Genomic DNA, 18,026 nt, shown 5'->3' on the forward strand with positions numbered 1-18,026 from the left:
CACCTGGGTATCAATACCCACCTCTTTCTTGACATATTTTAACCATCTGGCTATAGTAGTCGCAGAGACCGGTTTATAAGGTTTTTGCAGAGCAGTTAACAATTGAACCACACCATCAGGCCATATAGATCTTGTACATTGTTCATAAGCTTTTAGACATTTAACTACACATAGTTTTGCATTACCAGGAAAAGCATGATATGCAACACTTCTCGACAAAGTGTTAGTTCTGAGTTATTGAATGAAACTCCTTCCGGAGTAAATACTCTACCTGTAAGGTCCAGAGCTTTCACATCGGAAGACCGCCGACAGGCAAATAGGCATAGAATCATCGCTAACTTACACAATAGTGGTTTCCGTGTCAAGATATCATTCTGTGGCCATTTGTCCAATAAGAAAAGAACCAGAGATACATCCCACAGAGAGGAATACTTTGGTTTAGGTGGATTCGCAACCAGAATACCTTTTAGTAACTTACAAATTATGGGATGCATACCTACCGGCTTGCCATCTATCTGAGAATGACCAGCTGAGATGGCCAAGCGAAAATTGTTAACCGAACGGTAAGCCAGACCTACCGAGGCCTTTTCTGACAGAAAATTTACAACATGGGGTAAATCGGCCACCACGGAATCCACGTGTTGCTCCATGCAGCAATGAACCCAGCCTTTCCAGGCCAGAGAATACTGTTTCCTGGTGGAGGGAGCCCAGGCTTGGTTGATGAAAGACGCAGCTGTGCCCGAAAGGCCCGGCAGTTCCCATCTTTGCCTGAAAGTTTCCAGGCCATCAGAGACAAATGTCCCGATAGCATCATTGGGTGTATTTCTCCATGAGGGCCCTGGAGCGTTGTCGAGGATGATGGAATCATCCTGGGGAAGTCGCTGTTTATCTCCCAAAAAATTGGGAACCAAGGTTGCGACTTCCACATGGGGGTTACTAAGATCACTTCCGCCAGGTGGCGAGACACCTGGGTAGTCACCCTGGGAATCAATATGAATGGGGGAAAGGCATAATTCAGGCCCTTGGACCAGTCCTGAGAAAACGCATCCGTCGCCAGAGCTAACAGATCAGGTTTCCAGCTGAAGAACTTCTCCAACTGACAATTCAGTCTGGACGCAAATAGGTCAATCTCGCAAATGCCCCTGATCGCTTGCAACCATCTGACTATCTGGGGATGGAGTTGCCAATCGCTGTAATCCTTGAGGTGTCGGAAGTTCCAGTCCGCTCCTATGTTCGACTGCCCCGGGATATATTCGACTATCACCGATATCTGATGACTCAGGCAGTAATGCCAAAAGTCCTTCACTATTTCTGCGAGCAGAGAGGACCTCATGCCTCCCAATTTGTTGATGTACCTCACCGCCGAGATGTTGTCCATCTGAAGCAGGATGCAACATGAGAGGCGTTTGGGTGACAGTGTCCGGATCGCAAACGATCCCGCTAAAAGTTCCAGGCAGTTGATGTGAAGATCGAGTTCGTGCAGGGACCACAGCACGCCTGTGGAGATATCTCCACAACACGCACCCCAGCGCCATCGGCTGGCATATGAACCTATAACCACCTCTAGCTGAGACCCGAAAATGGCTCTGCCGTTCCATGCTTTCACGTGGCTTAGCCACCACTGTATCTCTTCCCGCACTTCCTGAGAGAGAGGGACAATGTCCGTGTAAGAAAGACCTTTCTGAAGGTGTCGTATCTTTAACCTCTGAAGGGCCTGATAATGAAGAGGACCTGGGAAGATTGCTTGTATGGAGGATGCCAGAAGACCCACGTGGTCAATTGTAAATGATGAGCAGCTAGTGCTGAAGACTATGCCACGATGAGTATGTCGTCTAGATAAACTATCATGCTAATACCGCGCTCTCGTAGGTGAGCTATCACCGGCTTCATCACCTTGGTGAAGCACCATGGTGCTGAGGAGAGTCCGAAAGGAAGGATCAAGTACTCGAACCACTGGTTCCACCATTGAAATTGGAGGAAACGGCGGTGAGGAGGAAAAATATGTATTGACAGATAGGCGTACTTCAGGTCCAACTGTACCATCCAGTCTCCTCCTTTGAGAAGATCCACCAAAATATGGATGCCCTCCATCTTGAAGTGTTTGTAAGTCATGAACTGATTGAACTCCTTCAAATTCAAAACTAACTGGTGACCTCTGCCCTTCTTCTGCACTAAGAAAATATTGTTGCAAATACCGCGAGGGCCCTCCTTGCAGCGCACTATTGCCGTGTTTCTGCAGCAATTTGCCTAGTTTGGAATCGATAAAATTGCATTCTAGTTGGGAGTAAGAAAGCTGTCTGGGTCGTTTGACCTGATAGGGGGTCTGGTAGAAATCTAAATGGAACCCCTGAATTGTCTGCAAAATCCATGCAACCTGAGATATTTGAAACCAATTGTGATAGAAAAACTGAGTGCAACCCCCAATGGTATCAGAAAGTTGTCTGGAGCACTTACCTGCAGAGTCTGGGGCTTGGAAGCCCCCTCAATGGCCACCTCTGTGGAAACGCCTTTGGTTGATGTGTTGTCTGGTAGGGTAGAAGGTTCCTCCGTGATTGGAATCCAATTCTCCATGGCCTTTCCCGTAATATCCTTGTTGAGGACCTTGTGAAAAGTTGTGGCCTGGCGAGCGTCCTCGGCCTCACCCGGCCTGTCGAAAAAGGCCAGCTCGAAACACTCGCTTAATGCCAGACTGGGCCTTATCTATCGTTGTGAATGTGCCAACGTACTTGGAAAAATCCTTGACAAAGCTTTCTCCTAAGAGATTTCCCGCAGCTAGGGGCCCTGGTTCCGCTGCCGCCAATAAATGAGGTTAGAGTCCATCCGCATGAGAAGCGACTTGCGTCGTTCTGTAGATAGAGCCCAATCGGCGTTACCTAAGAGGCAAATGGCCCGCTGAATCCACCCTGCCAGTACATCCGGATCCTCCACAGTGGCCGACTCCTGCGCCTGAAAGGCCATTTGCAGGATCTTAGCAAGAGGCCTGCCACGTCCAGGAGTTTGTCCTGACAGCCTCGCCTGGCCCGATCAATATCTTTCTTTGGGTCCTTTGTGAACTTCTTGAGAAAAGTAAGTAGGCTAGGGTCAATATCTGGGGTTTCTCCCACCTTGTCCGGAATGTCTGGCCTGGGGCATTCTGAACATAATCTATTACCCACCTCCTTATCATAACTCCGTTGGATGTTATCATGCAGATACGCCGCAACTTCCGGCGCGGGAGCCCAGTCCGATGACCTAGGGTGGACTATGTCGGCAGGATTAAAAGTGAACGGAGTAGACATCGTTTGGGATAGGTCTTGCTCCACGTGTTTTGTCTTCCTAGTCTTCTTCTTCGGGGGAGCCTCATCAGGGGTGTCAGTCCCTGTGGTATCAGTGTCCGTGTCTGTATCAATGTCTGGACGCTTAGCCTTGCCAGAAGGAGGCAGTGGAGAAAGAGCGTCTGCATGGGGCCAAGATTTGGCCTGGAGGCTACTGCCCGTGGTATCCTTATCCGGTTCTGTAGGGGTAGCGAAGCTGTGACGTTTGGCAAAACACTCCAGTTGTTTAGTTATCGGCTTCAACGCAGCAGCCAACGCTTGCTGCACAGTCCCAGGGACTGCCTTCTCCACGGCCTTATTCATGGATTCTTAAACAGTAGCGTCCAGAGCCTCCACAATATTATCTTCCAAGGAAGGGGTAGTCACTTCCTCTTCCTGCAAGTTATCCTCCTCATAGCTGACCCAGTCCTCCAGAGCAGGGTAGAATGTAACTGTTAGACAGAAGAGGAGTAAAGGGGGAGCCAACCCAAGCACACACCAAACAAGTACCTAGTTCCTCAGCAAAATGCTGTATAAAAGTTCTTGCAGCCCACAGGGCGTAGGGAGAGCAAATGATTTAAGGATCTTGTGCACACTCCAAGGCCTGAGATCTCTTACTGGCCCCTCAGGCGTAAATAGTGTCTCTCATTCAAAAGAACTCCGAGCAAGTGAGCTCCGGAGCAGTCCAGGGGCGAAAAACATAGTGCGGAGCCCAATACTACCAAAACCTAGCCCAATTGGGCTACGCAGGAGAGATCGAGTGAAAAGAGCTCTCAGAGACTCACCAGCAATTAGGGAAGCCTGCAGCGGCAATTATATTGTACACTGCCGACGGCAGCGCTGCACTAATTAGGCAAAGCGGGACCTTAAAACAGACCGACCGGCCGCCCGCATAAACGTGAGCTCCCACTGCTTCGCGGAGTATCGGGTGAGCGCTAGCAACACAGCGCGATGCACACACTTCATTAAGGCGATTGACTGCTGAAGCGCGAGACGCGCATATCAAAACTGAACTGTTGGAGGCAGCAGCGCGTTACGCGCAACATAGTAATTAACATATAATAACAGCGCGATAAACGCGTACAGAAGCTGCATACATGAACACCTTTTCCAAAACAGTAAATGCCTTTAAATAAGCAATTAATCATGAATAAACTGTTGGCACTTAACTTCCTGTGTGAGCAGCAAAGAAAGACGATGATTTCCGGTTATTGTGGCTCTTATAGGGTCTTTCAGATGCATCATGGGATATGTAGTTTATTTACATAACAAAACATTTTCATTGGCTGCTGTGAGTGGCAATAAATAGAAAGAGAAAGCATAATCCGAAGCCTCCAGTCCTGTAATAGAATTAATATGCATGTGGCTGACTTGATGGAGTGAAGGATAGTGAATGGAGACCCACGTGGAAGCTTGATAATGGCTATATGGGTAGGTGGAAATCGGTAGATTGGGACTAGGAGATACCCAAAAATATTTGTTTTAAAAGTATGGTCAGTTTGAGATGCTTTTACCTTCATTGGCCCTGTTTAGTAGATCAACTGTTCTTTTAGCCCTTGTACTTGTGTTGCCACCACTGCACTTGCATTATAGTGCCTTGTCTTCTATACTTTTTATTAATTTCATTTTATCTGATATGATATACTACCGGAGCATTGACGGTTTTGCTTTTAATTTTTATTGTGCTGCCTTCTTTCTTCGTTTCTCTTACTTATTGCTGTACTATGTGCAATTTGTTTTGTATTTGTTGCCACTTCTTCAGTATTATTTTCACTTGGGATTACCAATCAATATACTGCAAATTGTCAACTACCCGAATGCCTATTTTAGTTGAATTCTAATGGTTTCATATAATTATTGAACTCCAATAAACTGTGAATAATTACCTGAATGTTAGTGAGGTTCTGGACTAAACTGGAATTCTTTTATTTATTTATTTATTTAACGATTTATAGAGCGCCTGGTGACCCGGAGGCATCCCCGCGCTGTGAAGACTTGTGATGCCCGAGGGGGGAAGGAGGTCCTATTTGGGAAACAAGAGGGTTTTTAATTTTTTGCGGAAAAGAAGGTGGCAGGGTTTTGAGATCTGAGCAAATGGACATAACCAGAAAGGAAAGTGATTTGGGTATTAATCACCAGTTAAATTCTAAAGCCGGTGTTTGATTTATTTTTTCTGCAGTTTGTAAGCAGTACTTAGAGAAATATCCAGGAGACCAGGAACTACTCTGGGAAGTAGAAGGAGTTGGCCACTGGTTTCAAAGAACACGCATTTCCACCAGAGTACAGAAGGAAACACTCAGCCCTGTAGGTAGGAATGTCTAGGAAATTCTTAAATGTTTTCTGTTTTTTTCTATTCAGAGAACAGTACGATAACTTCCATATTGACATGTGATAGCTTGTTGGCTGTAAAATGTAGCAGATATCAAGATACCCAGTGGCAGATTGGTAGTAGGGTAATCACCCGAACTGGTAATGGTTTTGAAATTTACGCAAAATGAATACAGCTGATGGCAGGTATGCCAAATGGTAAATTCCACATTGAAGGATAGGTCAGATTATTAATCATTCATTACCAAAGCCCTAGGCAATTATTTGTTCATTTTTGTGGGTCAATTCTCAATCAAAAAGTGCCTCCAACATATATGGAAATAAGCCTTGGCAAAGCCAATAAATCTCACCTGTGATGTCTATTGGCTTTGTTGCTGCTTGTTTTTTTCTTTGATGGCCTCCATTCCTGCTCAAGAAGGTGAGGAGGCCATCTGGGAATTATATTATGTTTTCTTTGTTTTATGAATTATCATTTCAAGATGGCTGACACACATGCATGTGTGACGGCCATCAATGAAAGATTTTTCTTAGCAAAATAGCATAAAGTAACATCAATAAACAACTGCTGTGCTATCTTGATTCTGATAAGATCCTAGACTCATCTCAGAAGGGCTTCAGACCTATGCACAGCACCGAGACTGCTATCTTGGCTGTCACAGACCATATCTGAAACTGCCAAGACAAATATCTTCCATGTATGCTTGTGCTGTTAGACTGTCTGCGGCCTTCAATACCATATCTCACCCTATACTGATACAGAGATTTGAGGAGATAGGTATCCAGGGCCGGGCGCTACAATGGTTTAGAAACTATCTGACCGAACGCAGACCATTCATTTGGGACCTTTTCGGTCATGTGCCATGAATATAGACAAAGTAGTACCCAAGGGCTCCTGTTTGAGCCCCACTCTTTTCAACATATATGTCACTCCTCTTGCAAACATCATAAGAGGGTATAGCTTTACTCCTGTTTCATACGCGGACGTTACCCAACTTTTGTTAGCCTTTGATCAAGACACGTCCAAAACGAGAGAGCATTTCACTGATGGCATGAAAGCTATTACAGCGTGGCTGTCTTCTAACTCTCTCCAACTAAATGGTTGCAGGACTGAAATTATGCTTTTCGGTGCTGCTCAACTATTATGGTCTCCTGAGTTGTGGCCGCCGGAATTAGGACCACCACCCACTCCAAAATCTTGTGTGAAGAATTTGAGCATAAAACTTGATCAGAAGCTTACTATGAAAGACCAAGTGACTTCTACTACTAGCTCCTGTTTCCATGTTATGAGGCTATTACAAAGAGTCTTTCCAATGCTCCTAGTGGCAGTACGTAAGACCCTAGTCCAGGCACTGGTGATCAATCGCCTGGACTATGGAAATGCTCTTCTGGCTGCGGTCAACGAATCCTTCCTGGAGAAGCTCCAGGTAGTTCAGAATACTCCGGCGCATCTAATTCACAACCTTCCAGCAAGGTCAGCCTCTGTCCCTCTATTGCATGCACTACACTGGTTGCCAGTGCGGAAGCGGATTATCTTCAAGATCTGCTGCCTTGTGCACAAGCACTTAATGGTAAGGGACCTAGCTACTTGAGGGAAAAACGTATTCCCTATCGTCCTACAAGATCTTTGAGATCTGCCAATAAGTCTCTTCTTATGGTACCACGCATAAAGAAAGCACGCTCAGGTGGCAGTGCTTCCTCTTTCTTGGCGCCTCATCTTAGGAACAAACATCCCCTATACCTTCGAGAATGCACCGCTCGTTACAATTTTAGAAAACTATTAAAAACGGAATTATTTTAATCTGTTAGGCTCCTTACCCTGCATTTTTTTATCCCGCTGTGCTGATATCCCTTCAGGGATGATTCATGCGCATTACAAAATAAATAAAGAAAATTAGAGCAAAAGAAAAAACATTTCAACTTGGATGCTGCATATGGGCACATATGCAGTGTTTTTTTTTTTAATTGTTGGCCACCTTGGAATGATTTATCTTAACACATTAAAAACAAATCTAAGACAGCCACAATTCATGGAAGTATAGTTGCATGCTCAGGCAGTCATTCTGCAATGGTTTAAACACCATTTACAGATGGACACCTACCAATACAGTGGTGAGCAGCTGTTAGAGCACTAATGGGTTGGAGGGAGAACACGGGTGCTATGGGGAGATTAATAATTAATATTAAAGAGACGGGTGCGCAAAGGAGCTGGAAGTGACAGAGAGAGGGAAAGAAAATAATCATATGTGCGCTGTATTTCAAGGTCCCGAGATCTGCAGTCAGAGGATACAAATCATCCCTGGCAAACACAAGGTTACAGAAGAAAGCAATTGAATCAGGAGCAGGGAACTGAAATGCACAAGAAAGACGTTGAATTATGAGCAAGACCACAAGAAGCGCTCACTATAAATCTATATTGCATCCAAAAGCTATGTAAAGAAGATCTTCCAGTGTAGAGTTGCAGACCAGTGTGCTCTAGCAACATTTTAAATTCACAGGCAGACCTTATTGCTCAAGGATGATGCACACTGTGCAGTAAACGGTATGCGTTGAGAGGGCCGTGAACTTAAGCAGCTGATTTACTTAGCCTACTGTTCAGTATGTAATAACAGAAAATAACAATGGCCCATTTGGATTTATTATTGAGGCAATCTGTACTCCTTTTAGCATCCACAAACTATTGTGAACCTACATATGCAGTGACGGTTACGTAAAGAATGATCAACACATTGGTTACTATTGATCAAGAGCCACACAGGGACCATCTTTTCGTCACTTTGTTTTTCTCTGAAGACACATGCCAAAGGAGTCAAATATCTAACTGCCAACATGCCTGCAAGTGGCTTCTTCACTTTCACTGAAGACTGTAGAACGTCTTTCTGTCTTACTCTGCAGGTGTGCGCTATTGATTAATTCTTGTGACAGAGCCTTACGCATGTTCATATTAATTTTGGAACAATTTTTATTTTTATTTAAATCGATATAATACAGAAGTATGTTACTGGAAAAGTAGTCAATTCAAGAGTATAATGGTAAATGTGCATCACAGAACAACACCTAATACTATTCTTGACCATCAGTATACATCATGTGAAAGTCTAAAAAGAGCAGGCTGGAAAGATCTGTGACAGTTTCACCTTATAGGTTGGTAGTGGGATAGGTGACTAATATCCTAGCTAATTTCAAAAGAAGGATTAAACTGTGTATTAGTGGTCTAAGAGAGCATGAATTGCTTATGCCGTTTATCGCCGATGACAGTACATATCACATCACATGACACCTCAGATGAACCCATGTGAAACATCTCCATTTACACCATCCATTTCATAATTGGCACATCCCCAGTTGAGTCATTTTGTTGGCTGGATATTTTCCATTCTATTTTGTTTGTTTTACTAAGAGCAGGAGCTTCTCCAAGTGAAAACACCCCCTCAGTCTCGGAAGATTCCTCTCAAAAATCTTCAACCGAACCAGAAGATTCCTCTCAAAAATCTTCAACCGAACCAGAAGATTCCTCTCAAAAATCTTCAACCGAGCCTGAGGCCGGAAGTGAACCAAACACCAACACCTTTCACAAGGACAGCACTGAACAAATTCCGGTATGTACTCAATGTAAAGTTCTAAGTATGTGAGATGTTAGTGTTACAATGGTAGGTGTTTGAGTTGGTATTCTTAATCTAGCTACAAGTATGGACAACTTGCTGATACACATGCAGATAAAAACCATAGGATGCTTGAATGAATTTGGACACGGAAGCTTGAATTTCCACATTTATCAATTTGAATGGAAATGATTCCAATCATTATAACTTTCATCAGTTTTGAAGTATTAGCTGGTTATTTCCAATATTTAATCAATGTGCACTATCTTAGCAGACAGTGGACCCAGTCAGGGTAAACCCGATTAAATGTGATATGTTACAGCAATTTTAAAAATGTTTTATTTCTTTATTTGCATTTTCTGTTAGATAGAAGTACATCATTGTCAGTATATACTTTATAGACTAAATGTCAACATTTGGCATGGTCTGATGTATTATACTGCAAAGGTTTGGCAGGTCTGATACATCACTATGTCTAGGCAGCTTTCAGTTGACTGAGATATTAGATTCAGGTATACAGGGAGAATGTGAGAGGTAAAAATGGAGATGTGTACAACATTCCATTATTATCCTTAAACATATTAAGCATGTATGGCATTTAGTTATCTACACGTTTCACAGTTCCTGTTTTTTTGGTCTTATTGTGCAGATTAGGACAATGCAACATTAACTTGAAAAAAATTTAAAACAACAACTCGACACACATGACCTGATCAATGCTACCCTGATAGCTTTGTCATGAGATTACCCAACCCCTCCCCCGTGGCCTTCCAATGTGGGTCATTATGTCAGTATTTTTTTTATATCTGTGCCCCAGGCTCGTCTTTAGATGTATCGCCAGATCAGCAATGTTAGCCCAATTGTTGTCAGTACCTGGATTATATCTTAATCAGGATTCCACTTCATTGCTATTATTGTTCCCTGTTAGACCTGACACCTTTGGCGTGGTTCTTCCCCCATCTTTTTGCCTCTGACTCATGTGTTTTGATGCTGTGCTGGATTTCGTTTTTGCTGATTTAGATGCTTTGGACACTCTGCCACTGCTGATCAGTGTCAGAGTGTAAGTGCTCCCTCTGTAAATTGCCATATTAATTGAATATACCTGATTGGCATATTTGTATCACCATGGAGTCCCTAGTAAAGTACACTGTGTGTGCCAGGGCTGGTGATGACAGATGCTACTAGTGGGCCTGCAGCGCAGATTGCGCCACCCACATGAGTAGCCCTAAAAAGGACTCAGGCCTGCCAGCGCAGGGCCTGTGTGCAGTCAGTGGACTGCCCTGTCCCCCTGGCCAGTGTCTCCACTGGCTGGGCCTAACCCTTCCCTGTCTGTGCACCTCAGTCACCCCTATGGAAGGCTCAAGGTACCCCCTGGGCAGGGTGCAGTGTATGGATAAGGTAGAGCATGTACTAGTGCAGGTCACATGCTCTGGTAGTGGGCAGCAGCCATTTTATGTGCTCACTGCTGTAAGGCTCTCTTGCTCCATAGAGTAACATGGAGGTGGCTGGCCCCATGTGATGCCAGCCTACCTCCCCATAGGAACAAGATGGGACATAAGTGAAAGATATCCCTGAACTCAGAATTTAATGACACATCTTTTAGTGAAGGGTGTTTTTGAATCCTGTGTTGGAGAATAGCACTTTTAGAAAGTGGCTGTTCTCTTGTCTAAAACCTTTCTGTGTGCCTGGGTTTGTGGAATGCCTGTCTGGTCTGGGTGTGACAGGGGGTCTGCAGAGCCCCCGGAGGAGAGGGTCGGAGCCAGCCCGGGGATGAAAGGGCACATCTGCTGCCAGGGAGGTGGGAGGAAGAAAAGCCTGATAGTGCTGGGCTGTGCCTGCCTGCCCCCCCATGCTAGCTCCCTCCTGCCGGCCAACTGACACCTCTGACCCTGGAGCTGACAGGAAGAAGAAAACCAGAAACACCTCAGTGCTTCAGCAACCCCCAGAACTGGTTTAGACTGGAGTCAAGGCCGCTTGCACAAAGACTTCAAAGGACTTCAAAGACATTGAGGGGTATAAGGAAAGGACCCCTGACTACAGAAGTTTAGATTCTAAGATCCTACAAGCAAGAAGGAACCTCGGCTGGAAGGAGGACGGCTGGAGAACTAAAGGAAGATTGCCTTGCTGTGTGCTCTAAGGGCTGACCTGTTCTGCTGTCTAACTGGAAGCTGAGGAGGAGAAAGGGACTTTGCTGTGTGCTGTGACCCTACCTACTTGAAACTGACAAGACTCTGCTGTGTGCTGTGTCTACAACTGAATCTCCAAGGGCCTGAGAAGAGCTGGCCTCCTGTTGGGAACCCAGGGCTAAAGGTTCCTAAAGCTTTGCCAGAAAACAGCTGCAAAATCGTGCTGTTGTGACCCGAGACGTGTGGGACTCGACTGCGGAGCGTGAGGAAGGGATCGGTGTGCTCATCGGCACATTACCAGCGAGGGTCGGAGGCTTGTGGCGCCTCCCCTCGTGAAATCCGCTCCAAAGTGGTGGGGAGGTCGAGAGGGGGGTCTATTCGTGACCAGCGCCCTTGAAAACCCTTTGCCGCCAAATCACCATCGCGGCCTGGGGCCAGGAACACCCCCTGCAACTCGCTTCGGTGTTCAGGTGCTGCAACGGCGAAGAACGAAGCCGCAGCGCTCCCATTGGCTGAGGGAGCCGACCCCCCTCACTAACGCCGCAACGGGATTGGCCCGTGGAGCGTAGCGTCATCGGCGAGGCCGCGCTGCCATTGGTTGGCGGCCTCGCGCTCAGAGGGGCTCGTCTGAAGAGCCGCGACGGGATTGGCTGCCTGGGCTGAGGCGGCTGGAAGAGCCGAAGGATCACCGCGATCACGGCCGGGCCCGGGAAGAAGTGACCTGACCCCGCCGAGGGACTCTGAGGCGTCCCGCACCCCTGGCCAGCCGTCCCCCCACAAGGTGAGCCTCACCGCCTCCCCCGCCGCTCGTTGGATTGTCGAGAGCGGGCGGGAGAGGACAGGGGACCGGCCGGGGCGGGGACGCGTGCGATCTGCACGGCCTGGGGCGCCTGAGGCTCAAGAAGGAGAGAGGCGGCACCTGGGGGAAAGAAGGAGTCCCCGAGCCTCGCAGAGAAGCGCATTGACAGCGCTTGGAGCCCAGAGGTAGAGTTACACGGGGGCATTGTGTGTATGGCTCATTTTTAGACCTACTACCAAGGAAATCAATATTACTCGTCTTTGATATTGAAGGACTAGAGACTAGAAACTATGGGCCAGATGTAGGTAGCCAAATACCGGTCGGTAACGGCCGAATTCGGCCGTTACCGACCGGTATTTGGCTTTTGAGATGTAGGGGGCAGGAAACAGGCCATTTCGGTAATTTTACCGATTCGGTAAATATACCGGTCGGTAAATTTACCGACCGGTATTTTTACAGAATCGGTAAAATTGAGATGTAGGTGGGACTCTTCTGAGTCCCACAAGCCCTACAAATTCGGTATTTTACCATCAAATTCAATTTGATGGTAAAATACCGATTCAGGTGTGCATGCACATGTGTGCATGCACACCTGTGCCATATGACATGCAGACCTGCCCTTAGGGCAGGTATGCCTGCCACATGGCCCCCGAACCTTTTTTGGGGGTGCTAGAGGGTGTCAAAGTGACACCCCCTGCACCCTTGTCAAAATCGGTATTTACCGATTCGGTAAATACCGACCGGTAATGCCCCATTCATTCCTATGGGCTTCAAAGCCCATAGGAATGAATGGGGCATTACCGGTCGGTATTTACCGAATCGGTAAATACCGACTTTTAAAGATTCGGTAAATCCACATCTGGATTTACCTACATCTCGGTACTTCTATTTTACCGATTCATAAATACCGAATCGGTAAAATTCGGTTTTTATGAGTCGGTAAAATAGAATTACCTACATCTGGCCCTATATGTTTTCTTTTATATACAGAAACTTCCTGATTACATGCAACCATTAAGATTAAGTGCTACATTGCTGACAAAGTGATTATTCTGCAACTGCCTTATTTACCTTGCTGAAACTAGATAAAGTTATATATTTTTATAAAATATACTTACCTGTGTGGTCTCAGTTTGTGGTGGATTGGGGATTATTGTATTGTTAAGTGCAAATGTTATCCACATTGCCTCTGTTTAGCCTAGACTGCTCGCGCCATGCTACCTAGAGGGTGAGCAGGGGTTATCTCAGAGGGTCATTCCTTCACCCTGACTAGAAGCAAGGGTCCCTACTTGGTCTAAGGTACTTACCTCTGCCAACTAGAGACCCCCGGTTCTAACATTGGTGGCAGCGGTGGGATTTTGAACTAATAATTGCACTTGACCTGCAGTGATTTCTTGTACATCACTAGTCTAGTTTAGCAGAACAGGTTGCGCAAGATTTTTTTTTCTTTTTGGTGAAACCTTTTTAGTTGAAAAGGTTAGGAAGCATCATGTCTCGGAAAGCGCCAAGCGTGAATGGAGAAGGGGAAGTGGAATTTGAAATCCAGGAGTTGTTCACCTATAACAAGGAGCAACTGAGAAACTTCTGCAAACAACTTGAATGCCCAGTAAGGGGCGCCTGAGGCTCAAGAATGAGAGAGGCGGCACCTGGGGGAAAGAAGGAGTCCCGAGCCTCGCAGAGAAGCGCATTGACAGCGCTTGGAGCCCAGAGGTAGAGTTACACGGGGGCATTGTGTGTGTGGCTCATTTTAAGACCTACTACCAAGGAAATCAATATTACTCGTCTTTGATATTGAAGGACTAGAGACTAGAGACTATATGTTTTCTTTTATATACAGAAACTTCCTGATTACATGCAACCATTAAGATTAAGTGCTACATTGCTGACAAAGTGATTATCCTGCAACTGCCTTATTTACCTTGCTGAAACTAGATAAAGTTATATATTTTTATAAAATATACTTACCTGTGTGGTCTCAGTTTGTGGTGGATTGGGGATTATTGTTGTGTTAAGTGCAAATGTTATCCACATTGCCTCTGTTTAGCCTAGACTGCTCGCGCCATGCTACCTAGAGGGTGAGCAGGGGTTATCTCAGAGGGTCATTCCTTCACCCTGACTAGAAGCAAGGGTCCCTACTTGGTCTAAGGTACTTACCTCTGCCAACTAGAGACCCCCGGTTCTAACATTCCCTTCCTGTGAATTGCTCCCCCTTGGATTACGCCCCTTGTAATGTACTGTCACCATTGTTATGTCCCAACATTAAATAACGCCAACCACAAGCTGCTCATGCCCATCTGCTGTTACGGGTGTGGAGTTGGCTGCAGGCCCTGACCTGTGTCCTGCGTGGGGTTGGCCGCAGGCCGGGACCTGTGTCAAACCCCTGGCAGGTAGCTAATCCTACAACGCGCATGACCTTTGGCCATGTGCAGCATGGGTTTGGCCATTGGCCAGGCCGTGCCCCTGGAACCCCCTCTCTCGGGGGTGAACTATATTTAAAGAGTAGGTGTGTGGTCCTCCTTCCTGAGTGAACACTGTCCCAGAGAACCCCATCCTTAAGGGGCCAACTTCATTTAAAGGAAGGGGGACATGCAGCACCCCTGTCTGAGCCAACGCTGGCCCTGGGTACCACATCCCCTGGGTCCAACTTAATTTAAACGGGAGGGGACATGCAGCCCTCCTCCCTGGCACCACCCCTCCCAATACTGGACCAGTTGACGCCATTCCCTGGGGCCTAAGGTAGGTGCCCACCTTGGGCAGCCACAAGTCAACTTCCTTTGGGGGCCGCAGCGGAGACCCATAACTCTGCTGGCTTTCCTGCATTCACCCTATTCTTGGTACAGCGGGAGCAGATTTGTTTCTCTGCCCCATTCTGGACAGGGACAGTCTCAGTTTACCTGCCAGCCAGGTGGGAGCCCACATTTGGATGGGGTGTCCCAGACACAACAATAGATCAGGTTCCAGGAGATGGGATCCCCAGGACTCATTGAGGTTTGGGGAGGCTGACCACACACCCGTTCGAGAAATTACTGCCATGTCTATTAAGGGGTCCCTGGGGCCTTTGGGGCTTGAAGGGGGGCCCGGACCTCTACCCAATTAAAGGATTTGTAGCCCCCTGGCCCTCCCTTGTGTCAAAGGGGTGCATTGATTTAAAGGTTAACTGCAAATTTGTGGATTCACCGTGAATTAGCGTTAAAAACTATTTAAGGCGGAGGGTGGGGCGTGTGGGTATCCCAACCCTTTCCTCTTATATGTTTTTTAAGGTTTTTTTCCACAACAAGGGACTGAGTCCTGAGTTTTAGGATGGAAGCGCCACATCATTGTTGATGTGGTGGCAGCCAATCTGATCTCATCTTAAGATCTGTCAGCTTCACAGATCCTCCATGACGTGAAACAGCTATAAATGTTGAGCCTTAATATCTCAGAAACTAGTGAACGGAATTACAGCAAATCACAACAAGCATTTTTAATGCAATAGGTCTCGCTTTTGGGAGGGTTTAAGCGATTGGCATTGTTAATGACAATGCTTTTTATTTATGTGTTTTAAACCCAACACATCACATATATAAAAGGCATTGTTATTTTTAATGCCAATAGCTCCAACTCTTGCAAAGGCAAGAGCAATTTAATGTTGGCACCCTCTTTCTTTAGATACTGCACTCTGTATTCAGGTTACAGTGAGCAGCGTCTAAACCAGCCGCGGCCGGTATTGGGAGTACCGGCTGGGCGGTGACGTGGGGAGGGGGAGGGGCAGGGTGGGGGGTAGTAATGTTTGGATTCAGGACCATAACAGGTAAGTAAATATAAAAATAAATAAAACGAATTTCATTGCGTGCACTGCATCACCAAATAAAGTGCAGTGCGCGCAACGAAATTCGTTTTATTTATTTTCATGTTTACTTACCTGTTACGGTCCGGAATCCATACATTACTACCCCCCACCCTGCCCCTCCCCACGTCACCGCCCGGCCGGTACTGCCATTACCGGCCGCGGCTGAAGGGACACGGACAATATTATAGTGAAAGCGCATATGGTGCACTTTCACACAAAGCAAAAACTAAATAATTAAGCTTCCAGGATCCGTATTGAGCACCTTGCTTGGTGTAATTCAGGGATATATAAAGGACTGGTGATTCAGCTAGTCCCTCTGCGCATCACTGCTGAATTACACAATACATAAGCAGCAGTAGTGAGTGTAATATTCTGTTTATTTCTATTGTTGATTGTGGGGGTCACGACTTAAATGGTTCAGTATAAAAAAGAATTACAGGCGGACAAGGAATTAAATCTGTCTAGTGAATTTGAAGCTTTAAACAGGATTTGTGAGCTTGGGGTTAGTTAGAAAGCTTCCGGCATAAAGTGATGGTAACACGCATTTCTCAAACTACTTATATTGTAATGGCATGATTGATACCGTTTGCACTGCAGTGTTAAACAAATACTTTCCATTTACATCAGTCGGAGAAATCTGGCTTCACCAACCACATTGTTAATACGGAACTCTGAGCTGGACTTGTCTTATTTTTTTACATGAAATTCGGTGATGCGCGGGCATTTCTTTGGAATACTGCGAAAATAGGTTTAAGACAGTACTTCAGGGTTCCCTATTTACTGCAACGTGTACAACTTCCCCAGAGTTCAGATAGTTCTCCGAACTTTGGGGCATATTATCAAGAACGGTGTTAAGATTATCGCCGCTTTAGCGGCTGGAAATTGCAGCTAAAGCGGCGATAATGGGCTTGATAATATGCCCTAGAAAATTCCAATAGAAGCCCATGTTCACACCAGAACATGGGCTTCTATGGAGATTCACAAGGGCATATTATCAAGCCCATTAATTTTAACGTAGTTTCTTGATAAAATGCCCCTTTATGCGCAAGGAACAAACAGCTAATGAGCTGGTACCTATTTTCGTCATGCGCGTTGGTAATTGTCTCAGAGTATAGAGAGAGAGAATTGTAACATAACCCACAGCTAATTTGTGCCGGTTACTTTACAACCTTTCGAAATAGACAACAGGATGTTGGAGCACTCCTCTGACCTCTCAGGCAAGGTTTGCCCCTGGCATTCTGGGAAATGCAGTCTCTTGTAGCTCGCTTTGATATTTTTGAGTATTTCGCCAAGTCTGGCGCAGATAGTGCTGATCTCTAGGCACGTGTTTCTGGTTTATTAACCGTCATCATTAGAGAATACAGTCTTGTATTTTGGGGATTGCTGAGTAGGCTGCCAAACATTATATCAGGTCCGGTACCTCTCACTGGCGCGCAGGTGCTTCATCCACGAGCTCGTCAGCTCAATGACTCACGGGAGTACTTTAAATAGACAACAGGATGTTGGAGCACACCGCTGACCTTTCGAAATACATTACAAAATACGTACACGGAGCTGGACAGAGATGTCACCATAAGCAAACAAGAAACTGCAGGTTAACGAAAGAACTGGTAAGTATTTATATGTCCTATGGAAAAATAATGGGGAAAATGTGTTTTGGGACCCCCGATACCCTTTTTCTCAGCTCCCACTTGATGGATCATCCTAAAACGTTACAGGAAGGAGCTTAGGAGGATAAGATTTTTATTTTAAAGTTTCAGGAGGATCTGGGTTGTACAAAACCCAACAGGTTGAGACCCTGCAAATCTACAAGCCTTCCTGGACACAATCGCTTTGGTGTGGTTCAATGATGCGCATTGCAAATATATGGACCTCTCTGTCTCAGTGGATGACATTAAGCAGGTCATCAAGAGCCTCCCGCTGAATAAGGCGCCGGGACCGGACGGCCTTACCACTGCCTTCTACAAGGCATATGCTGAAGAGCTTGCACCCAGACTCTACGAGATATCTGGCGAGGCACTGGAGGCTGGGTACTCCCGGACTCGATGAGAG

At 46.0% G+C, this 18,026-nt stretch overlaps 1 protein-coding gene across 4 annotated transcripts in view; it reads left to right on the forward strand.

The window, feature by feature from the left end:
• FAM169A (family with sequence similarity 169 member A) overlaps positions 1 to 18,026 on the forward strand; it is a 502,597-nt gene that overhangs the window by 280,099 nt on the left and 204,472 nt on the right. For all 4 annotated transcript variants that reach the window (XM_078675250.1, XM_078675251.1, XM_078675252.1 and 1 more), the window contains exons 7-8: positions 5,473 to 5,601; positions 9,024 to 9,217. In XM_078675250.1, the coding sequence (XP_078531376.1) occupies positions 5,473 to 5,601; positions 9,024 to 9,217 (323 nt within the window). The remainder of the gene's footprint in view (positions 1 to 5,472; positions 5,602 to 9,023; positions 9,218 to 18,026) is intronic.

Source organism: Lissotriton helveticus, chromosome 2_1 (genome assembly GCF_964261635.1).
Source record: "Lissotriton helveticus chromosome 2_1, aLisHel1.1, whole genome shotgun sequence".
Taxonomy (NCBI): domain Eukaryota; kingdom Metazoa; phylum Chordata; class Amphibia; order Caudata; family Salamandridae; genus Lissotriton; species Lissotriton helveticus.